At 47.3% G+C, this 20082-nt stretch overlaps 2 protein-coding genes across 4 annotated transcripts in view; both read left to right on the top strand.

Moving 5' to 3' along the window:
• The first annotated feature begins 439 nt into the window (after positions 1-439).
• Positions 440-15527, top strand: GOSR2 (golgi SNAP receptor complex member 2). Of its 3 annotated transcripts, none has more exons than XM_066336939.1 (6): positions 443-511; positions 2135-2199; positions 4215-4323; positions 5601-5733; positions 8507-8647; positions 12667-15527. In XM_066336939.1, exons 1-6 carry the CDS (start codon positions 483-485, stop codon positions 12826-12828), a joined length of 639 nt encoding a protein of 212 aa, XP_066193036.1. In that variant the 5' UTR covers positions 443-482; the 3' UTR covers positions 12829-15527. The 3 variants fall into 3 exon arrangements, with proteins under 3 accessions (XP_066193035.1, XP_066193036.1, XP_066193034.1); XM_066336937.1 differs by lacking the exon at positions 443-511 and adding an exon at positions 676-715; XM_066336938.1 differs by lacking the exon at positions 8507-8647 and having other exon boundaries at positions 440-511.
• The window catches only part of LOC136372342 (feather keratin 1-like), a 32945-nt gene continuing 17104 nt past the window's right edge, over positions 4242-20082 (top strand). The window contains exon 1 of the mRNA XM_066336940.1: positions 4242-4323. The gene's annotated coding sequence lies outside the window, so the exon portion shown is untranslated. The remainder of the gene's footprint in view (positions 4324-20082) is intronic.

Raw genomic sequence — 20082 nt, 5'->3', positions numbered from 1 at the left:
CACGGTGTCACTGCCATGGCAGGGTACAGAGGCACTCTACCATGAATCCATTCCATGCTCCCGTGCGGGAGATGCAATTCCGCCAGCCCAGGCGGCTCTGGAGCTGACACCCTTCCCGCTGCCAGGGCCGGGCGGCCGCAGCCGCTGTTTGGGGCGCTGCGGACGGACACGGACACGGACACGGACACGGACACGGACACGGACACGGACACGGACACACGGACACGGACACGGACACACGGACACGGACACGGACACACGGACACGGACAGCTCGTGAGGGAAGCGCCGCCCGAGCCCGGCCCCTCACGGCCCCTCCCGGCCCCGCCCCGCGCGCGCCACGCCGGTCCTGCAGCGCCCCCTGGCGGCGGCGCGGCGCGCAGGGGCGGGACCGCGGCCTGGGGAGGCGGAAGCGGAAGTAGCGAGAGAGGGCGGGGCCGGAAGTGGCGGGAGGCGACGTGTGCGGAGCGGAGCCGGTGCGGGATGGAGGGGCTGTACCAGCAAACCAACAAGTGCGTGAGGGCTGGGGGTGTGTGTGAGGGCTGGGGGTGTGTGTGAGGGCTTGGGGTGTGTGTGTGTGTGTGTGTGTGTGTGTGTGGGCTTGGGGTGTGTGTGTGTGTGGGCTTGGGGTGTGTGTGTGAGGGCTGTACCGGCAAACCAACAAGTGCGTGAGGGCTGTGTGTGTGTGTGTGAGGGCTGTACCAGCAAACCAACAAGTGCGTGAGGGATTGAGGGGTGTGTGTGAGAGCTGTATCATCAAACCAGCACTTGTCTGAAGGGTCGCGGGGAGGCCGCAGACCGGGGCTGTGAGGAGCGGGGACCGGGCCCGGAGCCCAGGGCCGACACCCCACAGATCGCAGCGTCCTTTGAAAGCGTTTCCCCATAAAACCCCATCCCGCGGGGGGCAGAAGCCCGGGCCGCCGGTGCCACGTCAGCCCCGAGGGCTCGGGGCACCGGGAACGGCGATTCCCGTCTAGTGATGTGGGTTTATTTAAAGCACGCCCGTTTGTAAGGATTTTTGCAGCAGGGTTTGAGGGGTCTGTCTGCCGCAGTTTAAACCACCTCTTGAGGATAAATCCCACGTGTCACAGATAGTGCCAGTCTGGAGAGGGAGGAGTGATGTGGGAATTGCAGAATAAGGCAAAAGTTCTCGCGGTTCTGTTGCTAATCCACATGGAATAACTCAAGGGAAAGGGGCCAAAGGACACAGTTAAGCAAATATTCCAACTTTCCATGGTAATTTGCATCTTTGTGGGGCTCTATTAAGAGAGGTGGGGTGGTAAGAGACTTGAATTGAATCTTGTATTAAACCATCATTTCTCTGTCATTGAATGATGATACAGAGTGACCCTGTAGGGAAGAGCAGGGAATCCTGCTGGAGATCTGGGAATGCAGGAATGTGACAGCAGCTGTTGTGGGTGTGGGAACTGATGTTGTCCTGTTCCCATTTCTGTGCTGCCTTAGTTTGTGACTATTAAATGGTTCAGGTTGGAAGGGACCTTAAAGCCCATCTAGTTCTAGAAGAATTTAACAACCATCAATATTTTTTTTTTAATTTTCTTTTGCCACTGCTTGTCCAGCCACAGTAGGTTTTTTTCTTATAATTACAAGCTTTTAATTTCACTTAATTCCTGTGAATTCACATGTTGTGAGACAGTGAAAAATCATTCCTTATTTAGCTGCTCCTCCTGTGTGTCTCCCCGCTGTCATCTCCAGACCAAGCTGAACAGCTGCTGCTTGTAGAACAGCTGTTCCGTGCTTTTTGTAATTTTCATGTTGATTTCTATTTTTTAATAAAGTTACTGTGTAGGTGCAAGCCCACCTACAATGTAACTTCATTTTTAAAAATTTATTTATTATACAAAGTTATTAATTACAAAAAAATTTGTGATTTTTATCTAGATTGTTGTTTTAAAATAAAGTTACTTTGGAGGTGCAAGTACTTGAGGTGAGAGCCCAGAGTTGCTTCCTGCTGAGGACCTGGCTTGGTGCTCAGAATGGGCTGTCTGCTGACATTGAGTTGTGATTCCTGTGCTGTTCCAAAAAGGGAATTTCAGTGAAAAGTGAGGTGCTGAGAAATGATTTTATGGCTGTTAACTGACTTCTCTGTTCGTTTTCTCTTTCTCTCCTGACAGGCAGGTCCATGAGGTCCAGTCCTACATGGGGCGCCTGGAGACCTCAGACAAGGAGTCAGTGCACTGTAAGTGATGAGAGGGGAGGTTGAGTTACTTGGCATCTTTAATTTTGTATGCCTTCCCATTGTATTTACAGTCATTATGGGAACAGATTTAGCTCCTGAGTCACTGTGATCAGCTGCTGAAACACATCACCATTTCATGCTTTGAAATCATGTTGCTGTTTAACTTCAATAAGGTGATGTTTTGTATGAGGACACAGCAGAAAAGACAGGACAAGAATTTGCTTCATCTTCCTGTTATAATCCTTTAACTGACAAAGAGTGCTTGCTGTGGATGCTTCTTTAAATTCGTGGTAGAATGCCAGAATTTTGGTGCTGTTAGCTTTTTCAGCTCATGGTCAAGGTGTCTGTGCAGGCCTTCAGCACAAACAGATCCAAAGCCCCACAGTGATGCACTCATGGAGGTTTTTGAACATCTGGAATGAATGAACACCTTGGTGTGGACAGAACTGCAGATTGAGAGCATCTCTGGGCTGGTTTGTTAGAAGCTCAGGAAGCTGAGAGGTGTGATTGTGCCTGTGTTGTTACTCCCTCAGCATCCACCAACTGGCAGCTTTCCCATGAAGATGCTCAGTGCAGTTTCTGGGGAAGATGCTGTGATTTTGTGTGCAGGAACTTGAGCAGGATGCTCCTGACATTCCTGCTGCATCAGAGTCAGAACCTGTAATTCCACCTGCTTATGGGAAGTGTGTAGAACCATTAGGTCTGAAATTGCCTCAGTAAAATTGGACTATAACCCTGTGCTCATAAATGACTGTAATAATAAAATGCTCTGATATGTGTGGCAGTACTTTTTACCCCAGTGCAGAATTGGCACATGTATTTTGGACCTGTGTTTGAACCCTTAATTCCTGCATGAGTCACTAATGATGGGTTTCATCAGGAACTTCTGAGGTGAAAGGACACTGCATTGGCTGGATGCATTTCTGCACATGTTCACTGACTTCTCTTGCCTTAAACACATTCATGAAGCATGACTGAGCCCTAGGAGGGGCTGTGATAAATTTCCTATCAAAAAATAGCAACTTACTAATTCTGGTTGTGGTTTTTGTGCTGGTTGTACTACTCTTTCTACAATGCCAGACTTCCCAGACTGCAGTTCACTGGGGGTGATTCTGAAAGTCCTGAAAATTAGTATAATTTGCCATTTTGCTTCTATTGGCTGAGACCATTTCAAGAGATAGGGTTATGTAGTTTACACAGTTTACAGTTGGTTACCAGTTTACATAGTTAATGAATAAATTATATGTGTATTTTTCTCTCTGTATTAAGATACTAGTGTATAGTCCAAAATTTATGGAAAACAGGATTATCCATCGTTGAAGAGCAGGAATAGAGGCAAGGAAATCAGTTTGCCTTTTCCAGCTTTGAGCAAATAGTCCCTTCTTGCTCAGAAAAATGTGTAGTGGTGTCATTTGGTCTGACAAATGAAGTTACAGAAGTTGCTGTAAGTGTCTGTCAGCTCTCCTGTGTTGAGTTCAGCTGCAATAAATGATGCAGAGATGGATTGGGACAATTTGTTTGATTTGTCTCTGGATGTGAGTCAGTCACTCTGGCTGTGTGAGATCCAGGGGCAAAGATGAGGTGGTGTGTGCTCTTTGCTGAGTGTGGTTTCCTGGGAAGTCCTGATGTGTGGAGTATTGGCAGGTGGGTGATGATGCTTCTCTGTGTTCTTGTGACAGCAAATCCTGCTGAGGGAGCAGGAAGGGGCTGCAGGGGGAATGTGGGAAATCCTAATTCATGGAGCTGATGGGGCAGGAGGCTCAGATGTGTGGAATGAGCAGGGGCTTTCCTAGCTGCCTTCTCAGAGGAGGAGGGAAAGGTGAGAGTGTCAAATTACTGAGCTAGAGGAGTGACATTTGATTATGTTTATAGTTCTCAGTTACCTGATTATTTTCATCCAGTAAAGATTTGCATCTGTCAGGTTTTACATACTGCTTTGAATGCTTTTGAGCATTTGCCTTCATCAGATTGCAGTTGTCTAATTCAAGTCAAATCCTGTTTTTATTTCCTTGCAGTGGTAGAAAATGAGATTCAGGCAAGAATAGACAACATATTCAGCAACTTGGAACGTCTGGAAATCCTGTCCAGCAAAGAACCTCCCAACAAGAGGCAGAATGCCAAACTGTGAGTTCACTGCATTGCTGTGATTTTACAGAGTAATCTTTGTAATTATTTTAATTAAATTTATTGAAGCGCTTTACTTTCTGATTTGTGTGAAATCTTTATGCTTTGCATAACTGATCCCTGTGCTCTACAACTGCAAAATTGAGGCACAGAGGCAAAATCACTTTCCTGCATTTAACCCCAGGATCATGAGAATCATTGAAGTTGTGAAAGGCCTCAAAGATCATCAAGTCCAGACTGATGATGGGTTCATGGCTCTGTTCTCAGATGAGCAGAACATGAACTAGGATGCTCTCTCTGTGAATTGCTTTTAGTAGCATTTGTGGAGGTAGAGAGTAAAATTCCTTCATTTGGTGTCGTTTTCTCTGGGCCATTTTCCAGGTTGTTGGTGACTGAAATAAAGAGGTTTCTAAAGTGAGCAATAGTTTGAGCAGGAGGGTGGACCAACAGACATCAGAACTTGCTGTTCTTAATTAATTCTGTGACTCAGTTATTAATGTTTAGTCCAAAATGCCCGTGTAGATAGTAGGGGTGGATTTCATGTTGCCTGTATTAAAGAAGGAGGTCAGTATCTGAAATAGTCATTGATTTTGTAGAACCTGGAATGGTTTGGGTTGGAAGGGGCCTTGAAGATCAGTTCCAGCCCCTGCCATGGGCAGGACACCTTCCACTAGACCAGGATAGTCTGGTGATCAAACATTACATTTTATCAATCATTTAATCAGGGCCAGTGGAGTTCTGGATGTTATTTGTTTCAGCCTAGGGGAGATGTCTGAGGTGTCTCCTGTATTGCCCACTGACTTGTGAGCTCCTTTTAATAAACCTCAAACTTCAGAACATGATGCTAGTTAAAGAAACTGGAAAGCATCATCTTTTATGTGAAGTGGGAGGGATCATAAAACAGAACCTGTACAAATCCTACCATCTTTCCAAATCTGTGTTAAATGAGGAATGGATCCAGTTATAGAACACCTGCAGAGACAATCCATGGGATAGGATGTCCAAGACAGCTCAGGAGCTCTGCTTCACATTCTGTCATTAGCCTGGAGGCAAAATAATTGATCAAAATGAATAACCACCTGTGAAACAATCACCTGTGTAGCAGAAAAATGAGACAGAGAAGGTGTAGGTGTGGAATTTCAGCCTAGCATTGAATGTCCTGCATCGTGAGGAGAAGCAGAACCCATCATTCCTTGTTATTCCTTGCTGTTAATTTCTGTTGCTCTTTTGCTGGTGAAGGAAAAGCAGAGTGTTTTTGTGTTGCTGGTGCTTTGCAGGCGAGTGGACCAGCTGAAATACGACGTGCAGCACCTGCAGACAGCCCTGAGGAACTTCCAGCACCGGCGGTACCTGCGGGAGCAGCAGGAGCGGCAGCGCGAGGAGCTGCTGGCCCGCACCTTCACCACCAACGTAAATATCCCTGCCCGGGCTCTCTGGGCTCCTGCAGCTCACATCCAGCAGGGGGGAGGCAGGCAGCATGCAAACAGCACTCTTGGAAGCTGCTGTGAGTGTGAGGAAAGGTAGAGAGGAATTAAAATATGTCGGGAAAAGTACAGCTCTCGTGAGGAGAAGCTGGGCTCTTAAGGCAGCAGGAAAAGGCTCCAGAAGCTGCTGCTCCTGTTTTATTCAATGCAGTTCCACCTGGATTTACATAGCAGCTGTAAAAGGGTTTGTGAGTTAGGTTCCAAAGTGTGCATTTCACTTGGATTTGTGTCAAATGTGTGCCAGATCCTGAGATCTGTGAAAAGCCTGACTTTTACATGCCCTACTGGCAGCAGGTGTCAGCAAACTTCAGTATAGCCAAACACAGATCACATAGCTGGGACAAAGACCTTGCATTTTACCTAAAAATGAGTCAAAAGTTTGTAGTAACACGGATGTGTTCCACCTGTTCTTGTTAGTTATTCCATTGGGAAGTCTCCCTAGTGCAAACTCGTGGAGGAGTTTTTGCCCTGAATAATGTAGGCTTGTGTTCAGATTTCACTTTTCTGCAACTGAAAAGTTTGTCTCTTGTCTTTTTTTTGTTGTTGTTGTTTTGTTGGGGGTTTTTTTGGGTTTTTTTTGGTGTTTGTTTTTTTTTTTTTTTGGTTTGGGATTTTTTGTGGGTTTTGTTTTTTCGTTTTTTTTTTTAATACTGTTTTAAAATTTTGGTTTGATTTCCCTCCTTATTTCCCTTCTTTGTTGAAGGCATCTCACCTAACATTCCTTATCTGTGTTGTCAGTCACCGTCAGGGCAAGAAAAAAGAATGTGAGCAACCCTAATTAACTTTTATTTGGGCAGTTCAGTGCATTTCTCAAAGCCTGCCAAAAAGATAATGTCTGGTATTTTGTTGGCTATTTCAAAATTATAAACAAAGCTTGAAAGAAACGCAGCAATTTGTTGTTTTTAAACACTGTGGTGTTTCCCTGCAAGAAGGGACAAGTTTTCCTACAGGAAAATTTGCTGTTCAGAAACAAAAGGTGTGTGAGTGTAACAGTTTTAAAAAGTAGTAGAAGGCTTACAGATGCAAAATGCAGAGCAAATGGGTTATTTTCTCCTTCAGATTTTGAAAGATGTAGATGATACAATTGCTTTGTATTACTCTTTAGCTTGCTACAAAAAAGTGGTTTTAAAATGATCCTTTAATAGGAAAAGGATGATTTATTTATCATTTATCAGCCTCTTTTGGTTACAGTTTCCCACAGTTCTTATTCATATTCTCCCCTATTCTATCAGAGATGTCAGCTGAGTGTGTGAGTGAACTACTGGAACATCCAGAACAGGTTTTGGAAGCTGTAGCAGTGCTCTGAACACTTTGCATAATTCAGGGTTAAAAATGGTCTTTTATCATTAAAGCATTTCCTTGTACCTGGGGAAAATCACAAGCAGCAAAACAGAGCTCTGGTGCCATCCCATCTCCTTGGAAGGGGGGTCACAAATCTACTTCTCTGTTTTTATTGCTGCGTTGTAGTGGATAAAATACCAAAACTTTGTACAGAAATGAAATCTGCTGTTTTGAAGGTTGTTAAATATCTGGAATAAGAGCTTATAATAAGAAATCTAAGTGCTTCTGCTCAGACACTTGTGTGAGCCTTGGTGCTGTGTTCACAGGGGCCCAGTTTGTGTGCTCTGTCACAATCCCTTCATCCAGGAGCTCTGTCCCTGATTCTTCCTTCTCCACAGTGAGCAGAACCCCTGCCCAGGCAGGGCAGCACCAGGCCTTGGCTCCTACGTGGCATTTTCAGGTGTACCTTTGGGGTTTTTACCAGAGCCAGTTCACAGCACATTCTGTATCTGTGTGTGTCTGTATCTGTGTGTCACCTGCTGGACACATGGAGGGCCATTCATTCACATGACTGTGAGTTCTGCCTTTGGGTGGTTCTTGTTCTGAGCACCTGGAGCAGGTGATCAGTGCTCCCAACACCTGCCCCTTCCCAGTGCTCCAGTTCCTGCCCTAAACCATGGGAGTAGTGAGCTATTTCCTTGCCCCTCTGGATGGAGTGATGCCAGAGAACAGTGACCTGGAGGCCTTTGGAGACAGGGGTGATCCCACCCCTGCCCTCCTGTGCAGTCCACATTAGAGTTTTATCCTTTTATTTGCATTTCAAGATTCCCAGTTCTTAGTTGAGTGAATGCATCTTTTCTGGAAAAACATGAATTTTTTTTTTAATGAGCCCTGGGTGATGAGTGAGCCAGAGCTCAGGGAACCAGGCCCATGTCTGTTTGCCCTCACTGCCAGAAAGTTGCCCTTTTTTGTACATGTTTAGAATGTCATCTCCAAACATTTTTTCAGGCCTTTTCATGCTCAGAAACGTAGTATGAATTCTTCACAAGTCTTTCACTTGCAGTGATGAATGACTAAAAGCCTTCTTGGTGTTTAACAAGATGTTAAACACCTTCTGTTAGCTTTGATGTTCTCTCCTGCAGTACCCTTTCCTACTGAGATTATAAAAATCCTCTGCTTTTGCTCTTTTTATCCTTGAGATCTCATTGCAGTTGAGCAGCTGCTCAGCTTTGCCTTTTGGCTTTTACCCTATCTTCTCTAAATTACTCTTCTCACTCAAATATGAATGTTGTATTTAAAATCATTATTAAAAAACACCCTGTGAGCCCAGTCCTCGCAGTCCTGTCGGGTTCTGGCTGTGTCTGCTGGTGCATGTTGTGTTTCTGAGTGGGGTAACCAAGTCCCTGCTTTCCCCACAGGACTCTGACACCACCATCCCGATCGACGAAACCTTGCAGTTTAATGAATCCCTGCAGAGTGCCCACCGAGGCATGGATGAGCTTATTGGCAGTGGCACCAGCATCCTGCAGGGCCTGAGGGACCAGAGAGTCACATTAAAGGTGGGGGCATCATTTTTTACCAGAAAGACCCCACATTTTTCTGTGTTCATGCTGATCACGCTAAGTAAAATCAATATATGTGTTGTTTCAATACATTGCTCTGAGCTGAGGATGCTGGGAAGGCCCAGACTTCATTTAAACAACTTGAAATCTTTGCATTTTATCATCCTGTTAGTAATACCTTTAAGATCTCTTGTGGCTGCCTGGCCTTCACCTCCGGGGCAGCATCTGGAGTGCTGAATGTTATGTTTGTTTTTCTTTGGTTGACTGTTGTTCTTTTGTTCAGGTTCAGGAGGGGCAGTAACCACTGGCAGGGAGGTGTTGGTTCACATGGGCATCACTCAGAGCAGCCACAGAGCTGGTGTAGAGCACTTGTGATTAAGATTAGGAATAAGATAATGCATCTTATTACTAACCTAATTACTGAATGTTGGTTCAGATGAGCATCACTCAGAGCAGCCACAAAGCTGGTGTAGAGCACTTGTGATTAAGATTAGTAATAAAGATAATGCACCTCAACAGTCCTTCCTTCCCTGCTGATAACAGCTGCATTTCTGCATGTCTCTCCATAGAGGTATTTGTCTTTTATTTTACAGACTGCTCAAAGTGATGGTCAGTTCTGACTGAAAAGCTCAAGGATACAAAAAAACGTTTTAATAAGAAGTGAGTGGGGAGAAACTGGACTTGTGAAAAATGTAGGGAAATGCCTGTCTGTTGTATTCATCTTCTGATGGGGATAACTGCTGTTCTCAGTTTTGTGACACTGCTTTGTTTTGGGATGTATTTGCCAGATTTAGGCATTTTTAATGACATAAATCCCAGTTTTGGTCAGGTCTGTCACACCTACAGCTCCATGGTATGGCAGGCATTACAAGGCTGGTCTGCACTCCAGCTGGCACTTGGGGAGCTGAGCTGGGTGTGCACAGGCACTTTGGTGTCCTGCCCCCAGCTTCCAGGCTGCCTGGTGTTCCCTGAGCCCGGCACAGGACCAGCACAGGGTCCAAAGCAGGGCTGCAGCTCCTTCTCTGCTCCCTGGTCTGGTGACCAGGCCCTGAACCCACAGGTCCTTTGTGACCACATTAAAGCAGAGTTTGAAGCTGAGTTCTTTCCAAGATGAAGTTTAGCTTCTGGTTCAGGTCACTTGTTCACTGACCTGGTGAGTATGGATTTGTTTTAAGACAAGGCCCATTACTAGAAAAGCAGGTGAAACTTTGAAGAGAACTCAATGGGTGGTTCAGTGTTCATGGCAGAGGAATGGTATTGCTGAGCACTCTGGCCACAGGAGTGGTGGGGAGAAGGAGTTCTGCTGCCAGCTCATGAGGAAAAGGCTGGAAAGACTCATTAGTAGTGCTGGGAGAAGATTGGGCTTGTGAATGCTTTTTGGAAAAAGCACCTTCCTTGAAGTTCCTGCATCCCTGGGAGGATTGTAGACATTTGTCCACTATGTTGAGCACTGGGTTGTTTGGTAGCTGATCACATTGGCCTGGAGCATCCAATCATCAGTGTCCCTGTGCTGCACACGGGGAGTTGGAGTTGGTTCTCCAAGCTGGGAAATCACTGACCCAAGGTAATCTCTCATGAGGGACTGGAGGAAGCACATGAATTCTGGAGGGTTCCTGAGAAGAAGCTGCATCCCACCACAGGAGTGCTCACCAGTGCCATAGAGGAGCCCTGGCAGGACCTAATGCCCTGCAGGGATGAGGGAATTGTTTCTTGTAGTAGCACCAGTCCTGCGTGGCTGCTTTTGCTGGCTGAGTGACTGCCTGGCTCCTGTTGGCTCTCCCTGGGCTCTTCTCCAGCCTTTACCAGGCACGTGAGCTGTGGGCCAGCCCTGCAGCAGGGAATTGCTGGGTGTCTGTCCATGGCTGATACAGAGTCTGTGCTTTTGGGGCCTCGCAGATGAGGAAATGTCTGTTCATGTTCCTTTTCCCCTTAACTCATTTCTTACACTGACACAGACTTTGTTGCCTGGGAACATCTGGCAGAAACAGCTGGTGTAGAGACAACTTAGAAAGAGAAGTGGGTTAATGTGGAATCATGGAACATCCCATGTTGGAAGTGCCTCCCAAGAATCAATCAGTCCCACCCCTGGCCCTGCACAGACACCCCAACAATCCCACCCTGAGCATCCCTGGCAGCACTGTCCAAAGGCTCCTGCAGCTCTGGCAGCCTCGGGCTGGGACCATTCCCTGGAGTGGGCAGTGCCCAGCACCCTCTGGGGGAAGAACCTTTCCCTGATACCCAACCTAAACCTGCCCTGGCACAGCTCCAGCCATTGCCTTGGATCCTGTGCCCTGTCACTGGAGCTGCCCCTCAGGAGGAGCTGCAGCCCCTGGGGAGATCTGACCTTAGTCCTCTCTGCTTCAGCTGCTCTTCCTATGGCCCCTCCAGACCCTTCCCCACCGTCATGTCCCTCATAACTTTATTCTCTGTAACTTTGTATATATTTGCTATAAATAGGTATGGAATGAGTATTCCTAGATTGTCACTTTAACTGATCCAGTTGTACAATTCCACTGTTCCATGACTGCAAGAATTGAAGAGTTTTCACTTTCTATTGTTTGCTTTCATTTTAAAGCTTCATATTTGGTTTCTGTTCTCCCAGCAAGGTTTGGTTTTGTTCTGAAACACTGAAAGGATTCTGCAGAGACAGGAAGGTGCTGAGCCTGAGAGCAGTGTGCAGGGGGACAAGGAGGTGTGGGAACTGGAGAAAATGGATTAGGTGGCACTAGCAGAAACACAACCTGCCCTCAGTGAAGGGCCTGAACTGCCTTGAACATAAGACACTGGTGATGTAGTTTGGCATTGCAAATCTGTGTTTTATGGACCACGAAACTTCCACATGTGGGCCTAATATAGTTGGTCTAAATTCTATCCTCAAGAGCCTTCCTGATCTTGAGTCAGGTTTGCACTCAAAACAATTCCCAATTTTCACATTTTCACTCTTTTGAGACCAAAAATAATGTGGACTGAAGAAGAGAGGCTGAAGTTTTTGTTTCCAAGTCAAACCATAGAATTCAGCACTGTGCTGGGTATCTGTGCTGTTGACCTGGCCCAGAGATGAAGGAAGTGTTACAGCATCCTGAGGTGGGGTGTTCAGTCAGGGACAGTGCAGATGTCACTGTGAGGGACTCTCCATTGTCCCTGGTGTGGCAGAGCCCCTCCTGTGCACGTGTGGGTGTGAGGAGGGTCCTGGCCAGTGTCTGGCTGTGGCTCAATGCTCTGCCTGCCCACAGGTGGGTCACTGTGTCCAGCTCTCCTGGAAGGGTCCTCCTCACCTCCTGTGCCATGGGGACTCTGCAGCCCTGAGTCCTCTCCCTTCTCCCCACTCAGGGCAATATCCCACCCTGGCCTGTGCCTGGAGCACATCTCTGCGCCTGTATTTCACACTGTTTCCTCCAACCACTGCCCTGAAATAGACCAGGAGGATTCCTGTTGTGTCCCTGCTGCTGATGTGATGGTGGGATCCATGTTCCTAATAATACCAGGTGTCCTGCCTGCAGCACCCTGTGCTTTTCCGTGGAAAGATTTCAGGAAATTGCATTAATTACATGTTTATCTGCTTTTTTTTGCTATTTACCTTGCATTTGTCTGGACTTTCTTAGTCTCTGTAGTCTCTGTAGGTGTGAACTGTGCTTCAGCAATGGGAGCTCTGCACAAAACCTTGGCTGGTCAAAGGTTTTTCTAGACTGTGACTGGAACAGAACCAGGAGAACTCTTACTCCTCCCTGAGGAGTGCATTTTTCTGAGACACTTTTTATCTTGTCTCTGTCCAGACAGATTGTTTTGTGTCTTTAACCACGCTCCTGTTCATGTGTATGGATGAATTAGTCCAGACATCCAGTTGTTTCCAGGGTCCTGTGGCCACCTCCAGTGGGATTGCAGGGATGTTTGGCTGAGAGAAATTCCATGGATTAAAATCCATTACTCACCACCCATGGTGAAATACACTCGGACTATGGGATAAGAAGGCTCAGAGCACGAGGGTGATTGTGTCTTTGCTGCGTTGTTGTCCTCAGGGCACTCACAAGAAGATCCTGGACGTTGCCAACATGCTGGGCCTGTCCAACACGGTGATGCGGCTGATCGAGAAACGCGCCTTCCAGGACAAGTTCCTCATGCTGGGGGGGATGGCCGTGACCTGCCTCATCATGTTCCTCGTTGTGCAGTACCTGACATGAGCTGCTGACCTCCTGCAGGAGGACTCGCCCCAGGACTGACTGTCCTCTGGATGCTGCTTTGGATGAGCCGTGGACTTCAGAGTTTACAGATCGCACTCGGACAGTGTCACATGGGAAATGGATGTGTCTGGGGACGCTGTGCTTGAGAATGGCCCTGTGAAAATAACCCCTGCTCTTTACTGCTCCCCTCCAGCCTGCAGGTTTAATGGTCTGGTTAATAGGAAGCAGAAGTGAACATTGTGCCCAGCTGTAGCAAAGCAGGAATGTCCCTTTGGGCACACAGGGATGAGAGGATGCAAAGGCATCCTAGGAGTCTTTCCTGTGCCAGTACTGACCTGACCCCTGCATTTTGCAGTGCAAGAATGGCACAGAGGATTTCACCGTGTTCATGGGCCTGAGTTCAGCCTGTGGGACTGAATGTGCAAAAAGAGCTGGGAAGTGAAGGGCTCCCATCTGCGGTTCCATTTGCTTGGAGGAGGATGTGTGGGGAAGAGTCTTAGAACACAGTTACAACCTCAGTTAACTTCACACACAGTATTAACCAGCACACATCTCTCTGGTTTAGGCTAAAATGCTGCTGAGGGATGTTTTGGTACCTCTCTCTGCCCTGCTGCTTCCCAGGGGATGCTGAGTGCCACGCTCTCTCCTGCTTCCACTGGGATGTACATCGGGCCTGTGGCATCTCTCTAGGCCTCCTGCCAAATCCAGCCTCCAAAATAGACATTTCTAATGCTGGAGCACAGAGGTGTGGGGAGCTGTGTTCATTTCCTGAGGTGCTGGTTTGGTTTGGGGCTCTGCAGCTGGAACTTCTGAGTGGATGGAGCAGGTGAATCTCCCTGGAGGTGTGGGATTGTTCACAGAGCTGGAACAGGAAAGGTGGGATCAGCACAACAGGCCTGGCACTGAAAATCAGCTCGGTCAGGGGAGTTTCCTCAAGTGTGTGCCTTGGGATGGTGACGTCCCCATCCTTGGGAAGGGCCTTCCCTGTGGTCCCCTTTCACCTGTGCAGTCACTGTGAAGGACACTCCGATGTGTCACCTCCTGGGGGTGGTGCTGCCTCGCACTCTCCTTGGGCTGTTCCCTGTCCCAGTGAAACATTTCCAGTGTGAGATCCTTGTCCCAGTCCAGCACTGCTTCCCCTGCAGCCTGGGGTGTCTGATAGAGGGGCCATCCTGGGATTTTGGGCATCATCCATTTCAATCACCCTACAGATCCATTCCCATCCCCATGTGTGGCAAGTCTGGAGCATTCCCTGATGCCTGACAGTGGCACAGATGTCTCATATCCAGATGATGTGGCCTCGTGCTGGCAATTCCTTCCCTGTTTTCCTGTCTGGAATGGTTGTGGGTCTTTGCATTAGTAACTAATCACAAGTTCTACATTCTGTCCTCATTGTGCTGAGCTTTGCTTTCATTATGTGCCCTGTTGCAAATTGAGAGAAGGGGTTTTAATAACTGAAAAAATTTTAGAAGGAATTAGGGAATATGGGCCATGAGACAGGGCCATACTGGTGACCAGAGCTAGGGTGGGGCCCAGCCAGACACCCAGAGTGACCAGTGGTTCCTGCTCATGGGCTTCTCCGTGTGTTTTAGACTTCTGAAGTGTTTCCTGCTCTTGGATTTCCCCGTTTGTCCAGGTTTTCCAAGGAAATACTGTAGCAGGGCAAGCATGGAACTGGTTTTCATTTGAGCCCAAGGGATTAAGGAATTAAAAGGAAAAGAGGGAATCTGCAGTGATGGAGCATCTGTCTTGCTGTGTAATAGGAATCATAAATCCGAATTTGCCTGAAATTTATTTTGGATATGAAATCTGATGGATTCAGCCCTTGAGAGGGCAGCTGAGCAGCTGCAGGGGCTCCCTGGCAAATCTCTGTTCTAATGAACTGATCCAATTCCTCTGGATTTTACAGTGTTGGGCTTTAGGGTTTAAGGCTGTCATTGTTTAAAGTTTCTGTAGTTGTGATCTGGTGTAGCAGAGTCTGTCTTAGACCAAGGTGGGACTGTGGCCAATCTCTTTCCTTTTGGGCTGTGGTAGGAGCCATAAGATACTTGGAACTGGATTTTTTTCTGTTTCTGAGCCTAGCTTGGCATTTTAATAGATGTTTTCCTGTTGATTTATTTTGCCTTCTGGGGTCTCACTGTCTCTGCACAGGCTGATTTCCCCTTGGTGAGCCAAGTGTCCTTGCTACCCATGGCATCCAAAGGTGACACGTGGGGCTTGAAGGAACCACCTGGAGACCAGGCTTTGGGGACATGTGACATCAGACACGGTTGTAGTACCTGTGAAGTCCAAAGACATTTCCAAGGGCATTTGTGTGAAACCCGAAAACCTCCATTGCAGTGGGACATGGCAGGGACACGGGTGGTTCCTCCAAGCCCCACATCTCCCCTTTGGTGCAGTGGGAAATGGGCTGGAGCCCTGGTGGGATTGTGATCCCTGCCAAAGGAGATGGGCTGGTGCCCTGGAGGCTTTGCTGCTGTAGCTTGGTGGTATTTCCTTCCTCACCAAACTTCTGCTTCCAAACCGTGGCACGAGTTCCAGCTCTGGGGTGAGCTGCTCTCTCAGGAGGGGACTCGGTGGGAATTCACTTGCCTCTGGAATAAAACTTTTTATCAGTATTTTATACATAGAGGAGCAAGGGTGCGATGTGATTCATGTGATGTTCTGTGAATAAAGAATTTTTTTCAACCAAAATGAAATTTGTTTATTTTTTACCTTAGCCAACATTTTGGGACCAAAATAAACAAGCAGGACCATGTCCAGGATTGGTTCTGGTTCACTGTGGATGGAGGAGGGGTGTGCAGGGGGCTCCCGTTGGGGTGACAGTAGGAAATGGGTCCCACTATGTCAAGTTTTTGGGGTGTCTTAATTGAAAACCACAGCGATGGGAGTTGTAAAAGCAAAGTCCTTTATTGCACCATTACATCAGTCCCATGAAGGCCAAGTTATCAGAGTGTGTAGCAGTACACAGAAGCCTGATAACATAAAATCTCTAAGTCCAAGCAGAAGCAGCAGCCACAGCAGCAGCAGTCTGTAGTCTCAGTCAGTCTTTGTCCTGTGAGCATCTTATCAGTAGCAGTCCATGCAGTAGCAACAACAGTGGCATCAGTGTTTTTGTGAGTCCTCTGTGTGTGTCTTCTCAAAGAAGACATTTTATTCTAATTTGGGTCAATCAGGCTTAAACATGAATTTCTTACAATAGTGTTGGACTTGTCCTAAGCTAAAATTGATGTGTGACAATTTTCATAAATTCTTAGACAAATTCTATGAATATAGCTCTATCTGTTCTATTTAGGAATTTTCAGCAAGGCTACATTATTTTTGGTATGACTAGAGTTTAACTAACTTTGCAAAAGGCAATGCCACTAAACTTTAGATCTTAGATCCTTTTCTTAATAACTAACTCAGTCTCTTATTTGCTAAAGTACTTTAAAAATCCTTTACTTATTTTAAAACTAAACTTGCATTTCTACCTCATGTCTGTGTGGATTTATTTATTTTCATTTCTCTGAAGGTTCTAATTCAGTCCTCACATTTCTGGGCACTCCTGGGCCTGTGTGGATTTGGCCCAGGGGGATTCACACTCCAACACCTCTGCACTGGGCTTGGAAGGAGCCTGTGCTGGTCAGACTGGTGGGATGTGCCAGCTGGGACAGCCCCAGAGCTGGTGGTAAAAGGGAGCTGGAAATGGGTGGATGCTGGAACAGGAGTGGGGGCAGCTGGGGGCACATCCAGGCCCTTGCTTTGCTCTGCCCACTCCCCCTGAGATCCTCAGAGGGGCCAGACTTTCCCTTTTTACCTGCCAGTGATGCAGGTGAGGGGGCTCTAATTAAGTGAAGTAAAAGAAAAGCTTGGAGGGCAAAATGTGGCTGTTGATAAAGAGATTGTGGATTTAAAACGTGAGATCAAGGGGTTGGATTATCTTCCTCTTGCTTTTAAGTTCTGTTTTGAAGTAATTCCAGTCCCCACAGCTACAAAACATTTATTAAATGAGAAAATAGCCAGCAAAGAATGCAGAAGGTTGTCAGTGCTGTACGTATGAACTTGATGCAGAGGTGGGAACAGCCGATGGATGGGGCTGCACCAAGTCCTGTCCAGAGTGGGCCCCTGAGGGGCTTTGATACCGTGAGCAGCAGCTGGAAGTGGGACTGATGCTTCAGGAGTGTGTTTGAATGTCACTGAACATGTGGAAGAAATTCAGAAAAGGTTTTATGTCCCAGTTTTTAATTTTCTCCTCAGCAGCTGTTCCCAGGGCTGTGTTTGGGATTCAGTATGGGAATAATGCTGATAACACACCGCTGGTTTGTGTTTACTCTAAATCAAGGACTTTTCAGTTTCCCAGGCTCTGCCAGTGACCAGAGGCTCAAGAAGCTGGGAGGGAGCAGGGCCAGGACAGGTGAGCTGAACTGGCCAAAGGGATATTCCACACCACAGAGTCATTCCGAGTATATAAACTGGGAATGATGGGCTGGGAGGGGGGGTGGGGAACAACTGTACTGGCCAGCACTTGTCTGTCTTAGGTTTTATGTCTCCCCTTCTCTCCCTCCCTCATTTTTTAAAATTATTAATTATATCTAACTTTGTTTCAATTATTACTGTTCTTATCTCAACCAGTGAAATGGGTGTAAGATATGTGCAGAATAGAGGGGGAGATTAAGAGTGATAAGATGATGATTGGGTGGGACAGAATTAACTCAGAAGGAAGATGGTGTAGATAAGTACCAGAGGATGTTTGTACTTGGCCCAAGGCCAGCTCTGTGCCTGCCTCTCCCTGTTCACTCTTCCTCAGGTTAACCCTGGAATGTCTGAGCACAAGGGGATGTGTTAAAAATCCACCTCCTTCAGTGCAACACGCAGCCCATGGTAACACTGCCCAGGGCTGGGAGTCTCAGCTGGAGGAGGAAAACGTGTTGTGGTTCCCCAGCCCCGTGTAAAGGAAAAAGCTCTGTCAGCTCCTGCCTCACTTTCTCTCCCCAAGGCCTGTGGGTGATGGAGCCCTTCCCGCCCCAGCCCCACTGCACCAGTCCTGGGGCGTTCCTGGCATGGAGTTTCCTCTTTCCCTCCAGGCATCCTTGGACTCCTGTTCCAGCACTCTTGGATATCTTTGTGCCTTGGCTTGGGGAGGGGAAGGGCCAAGAGAAAGGAAAAGAGACAGGAGAATAAGGGATCAGAGTCATATCCACATTCTGGAAAGGGGCAGTAGAAATTAAAAGCCCAGAAGGACTGGAAATTATCCTGGAGTTGCAAAATACAGAGCAGGAATATTGTCAGGACACAGCAGAAGAGAGCTGCTGCATTGGGCCATTATGGGATGTCTGCATGGGGTGTGTAGGGATGGGGTGAGGAAAGCCAAGGCACAGATGGAACAGGACTTGGCAAGGGATATAGGTCACGACAGAAAGGCCAAGGAGAGTGCACCCTCCTGATGGGACAGAAGGGAGAAATGGTGGCAAGGGACATTGAGCTGGGGATGTACAGCCCGGACAAGAGAAGGCTCCCAGGAGACCTCAGAGCCCCTCCCAGTGCCTAAAGGCTTATAAAAAACAGAGGGAGTGACTTCTTACACGGCCAGTGTTAGGACAAAGGGAACAGTTTTTAACTGAAAAAAGAGAGGTTTAGATTAGATGTTAGGAAAAAATTCTTCCCTGTGAGGGTGGGCAGGGCTGGCACAGGGTGCCCAGAGCAGCTGTGGCTGCCCCTGGATCCCTGGGAGTGTCCAAGGCCAGGTTGGACAGGACTTGGAGCACCCTGGGACAGTGGAAGGGGTCCCTGCCCATGGCAGGGGGTGGCACTGGATGGGCTTTAAGGTCCCCTTCCAACCAAGTCTGTGATTTTGACTCTACATCCCATCTGCTCCTGGCCAGGACATCCAGCCTCCAGGGAATGGGGTGAAAGCTCTGGCACTGCACAACCCACCCAGCACTCACTCCAACACAGCAGTGAGTATGTCACAGCGAAGTCCTTAGTCTGTCACCAGGATGGAGTGACATACCTGAAAAATATTCTGTGGCATGTGACAAATGTAAAACAAGCAGAGGGAGCTGAGAGCCCAGTGATAGCCAATACTGGGATTGGAAACATTGCCAGTGCTGGGGGAGGCTCACCAAAGCACTGCAGGAACAGCAGAGCCACCACGGCCTCGCTGCCCTTTGGCCTCCCTGGCCTCCACAGGAGGTGGCAGGTGCAGGACATGCCCGAGGACACTGCCCAGAGGCATGTGGGATCTCAGAGCAGTCACAGCTGGGCTGCACCCACCCTACACAACAGACCCCCCTTCCCATGGAGCCTGCCCCCAGTTCTTGTGGCCTGGGGATGTTTGAAATCACACCCACAACCTTCCAGCCTGGTCCTTTCCAGAAAGGCTGGGCTATGGGATCCATCCCAGACTGGGGGAACAATGTCACCCTGGTGTTAATCACCTGGAGGAGCTCTCCTCCTCCACAGCACAGATAACTGTGAGCCCCAAAGATGAGCAGCTTTCACCCCCTGCCAATTAAAGGAGCTCAGGCTAATGGTGACCAATTATGACATTTACCTGTAAAATTGTAGTGCTCTGGCCCACAAATCCTATAAATGAGCAACTGCTGTCAAACCAGAAACAATCACAGCTGGTGTTTGTCACCACTTTCATTCCAAGTGACAAAATAAATCAAGGTGGAGAGCTTCCCAAGTCAGCATTTACTGACTCAAAAGACAGGCAGTCATATGGTATTTAAAACATTTTCATTCTAAATTGCTAACAAGAACCTTGACATAAATTGACAGAAGTTTAAAAGAATCCTAATTTTGCATATTCCAGTAAGCTCTTTGTATAATGGTAGTATACAGATGGTGGAAATCCAATCTTTAGAGGAAAATATGAAGGCATTAATCTCTTTCTAGACAAACATAATGTCTGGATTCTTAATTCTTTATGGTTGTATATTGAGATCCCATTTTGTACTTTGCATGTTTGGAAATATACTGCTTGATCTGAACACTCTCAGGCCTAAACACATATTTTTACTGATTTAAGCCATCTCTACTCCCTTCCTCCCCTCCCCCAATACAGAACAGGTACCTGAGAGCTCTCAAACATGTTTTAAGCATTAAAAAACTGCAAAATTCTAACAGAAACTGGAAAAGCACATCAGTGTCCTCCTGAAACTTCCCCTGCTTTGAGTTGTGTGGAATTCAAGGAACTTGCAGAGATTCTCTGTTAAGGTCTGCCTGAGGAAACCCCTCACACACAGGAGACAAAGGGAAGGCTGAAGG

Source organism: Sylvia atricapilla, chromosome 27, assembly GCF_009819655.1.
Source record: "Sylvia atricapilla isolate bSylAtr1 chromosome 27, bSylAtr1.pri, whole genome shotgun sequence".
Taxonomy (NCBI): domain Eukaryota; kingdom Metazoa; phylum Chordata; class Aves; order Passeriformes; family Sylviidae; genus Sylvia; species Sylvia atricapilla.
The sequence above is the reverse complement of the archived record's forward strand: the minus strand, read 5'-3'. Positions and strand labels throughout refer to the sequence as shown.

Bases quoted from the DNA above. Each gene is read 5' to 3' on its own strand.
- GOSR2 (XM_066336939.1), top strand. From the start codon at position 483: ATGGAGGGGCTGTACCAGCAAACCAACAA. The intron at 4,324-5,600 runs GTGAGTTCACTG...GGTGCTTTGCAG, and splicing joins AAGAGGCAGAATGCCAAACT to GCGAGTGGACCAGCTGAAAT. The intron at 5,734-8,506 runs GTAAATATCCCT...CTTTCCCCACAG, and splicing joins CCCGCACCTTCACCACCAAC to GACTCTGACACCACCATCCC.